Source organism: Pinus tabuliformis, chromosome 3_2, assembly GCF_031772625.1.
Source record: "Pinus tabuliformis cultivar Carrire ecotype Pingquan chromosome 3_2, CPIR1, whole genome shotgun sequence".
NCBI lineage: Eukaryota > Viridiplantae > Streptophyta > Pinopsida > Pinales > Pinaceae > Pinus > Pinus tabuliformis.
In genome coordinates, this window is record NC_142302.1 from 1,261,756,629 (window position 1) to 1,261,764,889 (window position 8,261).

The window sequence follows — 8,261 nt, forward strand, 5'->3', positions numbered from 1 at the left end:
CTGTAATGAATGCCCTCATTCCCAAGTATCTTTCCCATAGGCTTTCCCCAAACTGTGTTTAAAACATTTGGATGGATGCCAAGCTACAACTTGTTCTTGATCCTTTGTTAATTTTGGAAAATCTCCTTGTAACTCACAATGTTGATATTGTTGTCTCAAAGCATCCTTACAATACTCATAACATGGAGGAAGCCGTTTTTATAGCCATATGGAGAAAGTGGAGCAAAGAAGATGTGAGGTATCAAATGGATAGTTACTGCGCCGACGGCTTGCAACCTTGGAGCTCTGAAAATCTTCCCTCAAGCAGTGGTATGAGAACTCAGCTTTGCTCAATTATGGTGAAGTTTTAGTGTGATAGCATCTGAGATTTGTTTTGAGGTTTGTTCTCTCTGTAACTAATTTTTTGATTTTGTGTGTTGTTGTTGGCATTACAGATGTGGCTGACACTGCACTGATATTGAGAAAGCACACCCTTCCAATGAAGCTATTTTTTTGCCTGTTATTCAATGAAATAGAAATCTTTTATCCTCGGGATCAGGTTCCATTTGCATGTGTAAGAGACATGATGACCCCAAAGTGAGGATTCACATGTTCGAATTAGCCATTTTTAATACAATAACAAATGAATATCAACACTCTTACAAAGTCAATCGAAGCATTTTCAAAGAGCCTCCTTTGGACCTGCAAATTTCTTTGGTTTATGAATCCAAAGCCTGCAAATCGTATTTGGATAGAATGTGGGCTACATATTCTGTTTGATTGTATTAATTCATTTCAAACTTGATTGGTTGCTAATATTACAACTTCCAGAAGCTATCAATTTTTTAAACTTTGAAAGGTCATGAAATAGCAAGAAATAGAAAAATATGGGAGGATCCATACTTGCAAATTTAACCAATCCATGATGTTGATGGATGGCATGAGTGTTAATTTTGTGCTAGATTGGATTAGATGATTGATTTACTTCTCAATAATTGAAATCATTTTTACTGCTTCTGCCAACATGAGATGATAGAGACTGTGCACCTATATCTAATATGTGTATTGCATTTAATGGCGTTGATAGAGACTGAATTGGTTTTCCATGTGAATGCCAATGGTGATTCTGGTTATACCAGAAATGAAGGAAAATACAATGAAACGTGCTCTTCTGGTTCTGGACAACTGGTATCCAAACTGGGTGTACGCCATGAAAATAGTTTAACAAGGCCAAAGAATTTTTCTAGGTTGCTCTTTGTTGTCAACATAATCTTAAACTGAAATTTGGTACAAGTTGTATAGGCTTGCATGTGCACCATCGTGACAGATCTTTTATTAAAGGAGGTGAAACGTGGGGACAAATGTCCCCAAATGTTGATTGTTACATTTCTGCATCTTTTTTAGATTTGCCTATCCCTATGTCGCCATTGCTCTTCAATTTATGCACATTTCTGCATCTTATTTAGATTTGCATATTCCTATGTCACTATTGCTCCTCAATTTATGCACATTTCTGCATCTTAGTTAGATTTTCCTATTCCTATGTCGCCATTGCTCCTCAATTTATGCCTTACGGCGTTTCCTTTGCAACATTTGATGCAAATGCTAGTTTTTATCATAATTGTCTTTTTTAAAAACATTGTTACATTCCACATCATTTATCAAAATATATGACATGTTTTTATATAGATGTTTAATTATAAAATTTAATTGTAAAGGGTTATAAGCATTTGACATCATTTGAAGCAAGCATAGTTGGAATTTGATAGACAATTATTTTATAAGTCCATCCCCTTAAAGATCAGTAAATGAAATTTTACAAACAAGCACAACCATAGAAATTAAATAGTTCATAACCATAGATAGTCATCCATCCATAATAAGCATCTAAACACGTATTTCATTATGCATCTCACCCAGATGAAAAAGAAAATTATCATAAAAACTAACTAAATTATAACATCATCATTATTATTACTATTATTGATTATAAAAAAAATTAATATATATGTTAAATATTTATACATTTAAATAAACATCTATCTAGAATACTTATCCTCACTTTACTATGGATATTCTTAATATGTAAATAAGCTTTGTTACAATACCATGGGTCAATACCATGGCCTTTCAATACCATATACTAAAAAAAAAACTTACTTATTTAGACTACATTTTTTTAATTGATCAATTTAATTAAAAGGAAAAAATATCCTAATTACTTTGGAGATAAATCTCAACAGATATTCTAAAATATAACATTAAATTTATATCCTTTCCACCTCATAATTAAATAAAATTGTGAAACCCAAAATATGAAAAAAAAAAAAAAAAAATTAGGTTGAACACCTAATCTTTGGGATTAAGAATCCTATGTAAATATTGTAAATAGAAAAAAAAAGAGAAGTTGAAAGACTAAGAGACATTGGGACATGAAACCCAATAGTCTCCCTCTTCTTGTATATTATCATATACTATCTTAATGAAAATCAAACAAGTTATTCGTGGAGTTACTCCTGTGTAACATGGTATTAGAGAAGGCCCCCAAAATTAGTTTTCCACATCATAACTCCTTTTAGTTTCTTTCCCTATGTTCTCTGTCAAATCTCTACATTTGGACAAACCATTCTCTGCATTCAATGCGTTGTTGAATTATCTGTTGAATTATCTCTGTGATGACTTCGTGGAATTGTGAGTTAATCTCTAACTGAATACGTTGGTCCAGGAAAATAAAGCACACTTTCATTTTTAATGAACTTTGGAAAGCAATTTGTGAAGGAGAAGGAGACAATGCACCTGAAAAACCTACCTCAAATAATGACCTTTCCATTTGGGAAAACAAGAACAACAAGGCTTATCCCTTGATTGCAATGTTTGTAAATGAAGAGGTGAGTCGCCATATTTTGTCATTTTCAAATGCCTTTGAAGCCTTAAAGAAGTTGAAGGAATCATATGACTCACACTCTGAACTTGAAGTTGTTCAATTGATGATTAATTTGTTCAATCTTGAATTGAAAATTTATGACCCTCTTGCCTTAGCATAAAAAATAAGATCCATTATTCATGACATAAAAACCACTTGCATTGAAATAGATACTCCTCTCACAGCTTATGTCAAGGAATTATATCCTACCTATTCACATTATCTTGAGTCATTGCAAGCAAGTGGAAATCTTAAGGAGAATACCTTTGACTCCCTTGAGAATAAGTTTTCTAAGAGAGAGAAGGCTTTTCGGAAGAAGACAATTCCTCGGGCTACTGAAGAAGTTGTGTTCCTTGCATAAAAAGAGAAGAATCATGCCCAAGGTTCTTCTAGAGGAAGAGGTGGCCGAAGAGGAAGAGGAAGGAATACTTTTAGAGGTAAGGGGGGAAGACATTTCCAAGGAGAAAGTCTGATATTCATTGCATACGATGCAATAGAGATGGATATGATTCTTCCACATGTAAGTTTCCTTGGGACATAATTCAGCAGGAAAGAAATTAAGGAAAAGGTAAAACACCTGACAAAGGGAAAGGAAAAGAACATGAACCCCCTCATTATGTTGTGGCACATTGCAACATTGGAGTAAATGAAGACATTCAATGCTTCATTTGCTTCATGGAAAGATGCTTGGTTGCTTGATTCAGGAGCAACTTTCCACATGACTTTCAGAAGAGATTTCTTTGAAGAATTCACAGATAATGTTGATGAAGCAGTATAATTACAGACAAGTCAAAACTCAAGCCATCGGGGCTTGGCATCATCAGACTCAAACCACTTGGTCTTCCATACTTTCTTCCACATGATTTTCTATACCTCCTGGAGTTGAGGAGAAACTTGTTTTCTTTGGTCCACATCCACCATCAAGGACACTCCATTCACATATTTAAATGCAAAGTTTAGGTCAGAAAAGCATTAGATCACTCACTTGTCATGATTGGGATAGAAGAAGAAATACTTTTGAAGCTGAAAGGAACCTTTGTTCGTGCACAAAACATTTCATACAATTCTCACTATGATGAAGGTATATTTCAATCAAGTCTTTTATGGCATGCTATATTTGGACATTAAAACTATGACAACCTTCATTTGTTGAAGAAAAATGGTATTACTGGTTTGCCAACTATTCCTAGGAAACTTAAGCAATGTGATGCTTGTATCTTAGGAAAGCACAACAAACAATATTTTCATTATTCTCATTCCAGAGCACATATAAAACTTGAACTCATTCATTATGATTTATGTGACTCAATGCATGTTCCTTCTGCAAATCGTAATAAATATATGATGACATTCATTGATGACTACACCAAAATGTGTTGGGTTTATTTATTGAAGAACAAATTTTAAGCTTTTGAAACATTCATGAACATTCATGCATGATCTGAAAATCACTCGTGAGTGATCTCAGTTAAATAATTAATGAATGAAGGTATTACAGACTCATGTGCTGGTGTGTGTCTATGTTATCTTAGGCAACGGATCGATCAGATTGCAAAATACATAGACACTGGAAAATGGAAAACAGTAAGAGAAACACAGTAAGAAAATACAAGAACACAACACATTAATAAGGAGTTCACCCTATTCTCCAGAGCTACGTCTCCGGTCCAGCTTCAGTGGTGGCCTTCTTTCATTGTGTCTTTAAAGCAGAGATTTACAGTGAGGAGCTCAATTTGAGTCTCCTGAAATGGATAATATTTGGTAGGGTGGTTCTTGGATTCCCCAAGCCACTAGAGTGCACAGACTCTTTCCTTACCAAATCTTGACCTCAATTGGTCTGAATGGGATGAGTCCAACTTGGTACTCAGTTCCCAACAGATATCCTCACAGGGAATTGCTTGAACTTCTCAAGCCTTCTGTCTGCTTGATGCTGCCTTAGGTCAGCTCGGCACTCTGTTTTCTGCTTCTTGCTTCACTGTCTCTTTCGTCTCTTTTCACTATTCCCTTCTGTTATCACAAAATCACTACTGAGGGCTGCAACCAAGCAAGATTTCATGTAACTCTTTCAAACCTAACTTTAGATCAAAGATTAGCCTCTTTGATCAGAGAGGGCTCTCTCACAAACTCTTGATAAAATCCTTCAAACACTAGATGGCTAACTCTTTATTCACTTATGAAAGCATAACTGGTTGGAAACACATCAAACTGGTTCTCATTGGGCTATGGAGTCTATAATATTAAGTAAACAAGGAAAACACAGTGATCTCATGGAAATCAAGGCTCTTAGCATTACATGTCAAACATACTCCACCAAAACATAGCTTGCTGAACACACAGGAAGTCAGAGCATATGATTATGAATTCTGAGTGATTGCATTACAACAAGACTATAAAAGAACATAAAGTATAAAACACCATCATTATATTGGAACATGACAATCCATCGAGAATCTTGAGAAGAGAATAACTCTGTTTTACTATTACTGTCAAAAAAGGTCTTACAATGGCCCAAAACACCTCTGTTTTTCTATAAAGTATCCAACCCTTTTTACATTCTAATCTGATCCCTATATAGGCAAGCAAACTCACCCACCTCGAGCTTCCTCCTCCAGCATGAGGGGAGCCTCGAAGGTGGCTATTAACTACTCCTACATGCTATTTAACTAATGCATTAATTACAAAAGTGCTGAGCTATGATTACATAAAATCCTAATCAAACTAAAACACTTAATTCATTTCTCCTCGTAATATGATTCTTCTTGGATGCTGAACAGCTGTATGATTTCCATTATGGCTAAGATATGTTAAGGGAGCATTCACTGAGCAAGCTGGTCTCGGATGCTAGCTGTAAGACAGCTTATTAATTGATAAAATTAATCACCCTATATCCACGGTCCCCTGTCTTCCATTCCTCTTCATCATTTAAAAACCACACTCCAAGTTCTTTGAACCTTCAATTAACAACGCATAACCACCATATGCTATATGATCTGGACACTTCGTGGACCAAACAGGTGTATCAACCGAACATTCTGGTAACTCTACCAATACCCTAGTAGCTCGGTCATACAGTGCCTTAAAGACTCGAATCCAAAGAAGTGTGCTTTTATCGTTTAATTATCAGGTTTCCACGTCCATGATGTGCTGGCCATTATTCCACGTGCCTGTGTGATGGCAAAATATTTCAAAAAAAATTGGCCGCTTGGTTAATCCTAATTGACCAACTGAACTGTAACATGCAGCTACAGCAGTTTCGTAGCGCGCTACGAAACTGCTGTGTAATCACAAAAACATAGTCTTCTAATGACCACCTGATTAGATAAACCTATCTATGTTATCTTCAAGATATTTTTTCTGCTTTCTTTCTGTTAGTTATGACATTCTTTGAGGCGAGGAATACCAGAACAGCTGGAGCCATCTTTTAAAACCTCATCTAGAAACCTTAATCATACAGAAAGTTCACAGACTTCATCTTCCATGAGTCGGTAATGTTTATCAAGCCAACTTTGAATTAGCTCCATATAAATAACAACTCATGAATTTTCCTATCTTTCCAATGGCTGCTAATTCACCGGTAACTGACAGTATCTGCAATGCCTTCCATTAATAGTTTTGGTATCAATAATATCCTTTGCTGATTTCTGGGCATTGACTGAGGCTCAACATCATCATCTGGCATGTTAAGGGTATCACGTAGTGGCCATAAATCTCCTTTCTTTTGAGCTGTTTTTCTTCCAGTGAAGCCCCTAAGGTAAGCATAGGTACCACCTATGATTTCTGCTGCAAACTTAAACAGGTCCAGAATGAATCTCCCAAAGGACATCCAACCTGCATCGACATTTTCAGTTTGTCCATCAACAGGGATGAGTGGTGGTCTGTCTGTCTTGGCAGAAGCAGGCAAACTTTTCTTGGATGGCTTGTTCTGCTTTGCAGATCTTGAAAACATAGAGGTTCCCGATCCTTCTTGTTGAAGCAAGCTAAGAATATAGCCAACTGAAAATGCACCAGCATCCATAAGAATACCTGAGGAATAGCTCGTGGCATTATTATATGCACAATCATCATAGTTGAGTCGAATCTCACGGATAGCCTGGTTGCCTCTGTCAACAACCAATAGTAAACATGTACTACTAACATACACTACATCGAAATCACTTGAAAACTTGGCGCCTTCGCTAGGCCCATCAACATGACCAGCTCTATTGGACCTGCCTCCTGCAATGGTTGTTACCCCTGCTTCACTAATCTTCCTGATAGCCATATTTATAGTGTCTGCAACATAAACATTGCCACTGTCATCTGCAGTGAATCCCTTGGGATGATTGAAGCGAGCATCTCTGGGCCTTCCATCTACATACCCTGAGTATCCTTGTGATGAACCTGCTAATAATCTCGTTGTGCTATAACGAGATAACGGAGGAGTCAATCGAAAAATGTTGCTGTTGACAAAATCCAGAACAAGCAAATCACCATCTGGAGACACCTCAATAGTATATGGGTCAATTCCAAGCTTGTTTCCTTCTAGAACTGTCTCTACCATGTAGCCGCTTTCGAACTGAGGAAAATTCCGGTCAGCTTTGGAGGTCGGGGCAAGGGGACCCCATATCCACTTGATTAGGACAGATAACGGGCTTCTGATAATGCCTGGAGGGGCAGCAGAGACTATAGGTTCCCATGGAGCCAGACCAACCACCAGAAAAAGCAGGAAAAACAGCACCCTTCTCTTCATATCTTAGACTCAGATCACAAAACATCCCACTTTTCCTCTGAGCAAAGAAGATCCATGTATGAAAGAAAAGTCATATCACTGTCATCTGTGATGGGCAGAGCCCACAAAGATGAAAAAATTTCTCCAAATGAAATGGTTTGAGTCGAGTTGGGTTTTTCTTTATCTTTTCAAGGCGGCGGGGACACTTTGGAATAGGATTCGATGCGCTAGATACCTTACCTGTTGAGATCACATAGGTGTGTGCAAAATTAAATGTGGCTTCATGGCTTCAACAATTTAACCATGCAACCTCTAACCTTCTGTTCCTTTGGGAGCGTAGCAACAAACAAATTCAAAATGTGAGCAACGCTCAAGCATCCCGCATATGAATTGCAAAGCCCTCAAACACACACACAGTTACATGTAAACCCTCTCCAAAGTTTGGATATGATAAATACGATTCTGTCAGCTCCGGATAATAAAATTGCAGGCTCTTACTTATGCGCTCCTTAACATCGTTCATGGTCATGAGGATCGGATTTATCATGATGCCAATATGTGGAACGTATAAAGAACAGCCAAAAGGCCAAACCTAACTCCTTCAGCGCCATCTGTATCATGACTCATGTCGGTGCCAAACCAACGACCTGA

The 8,261-nt window shown here is 37.1% G+C and overlaps 1 protein-coding gene across 1 annotated transcript; it reads right to left on the reverse strand.

The window, feature by feature from the left end:
* Window positions 1-6,470: 6,470 nt before the first annotated feature.
* Window positions 6,471-7,631, reverse strand: LOC149185327 (uncharacterized). The gene has a single exon (XM_089415624.1). The coding sequence runs from the start codon at window positions 7,629-7,631 to the stop codon at window positions 6,471-6,473; it is 1,161 nt and encodes a 386-aa protein (XP_089271750.1).
* Window positions 7,632-8,261: the final 630 nt, after the last annotated feature.

Bases quoted from the DNA above. Each gene is read 5' to 3' on its own strand.
- LOC149185327 (XM_089415624.1), bottom strand. From the start codon at position 7,631: ATGAAGAGAAGGGTGCTGTTTTTCCTGCTTTTTCTGGTGGTTGGTCTG.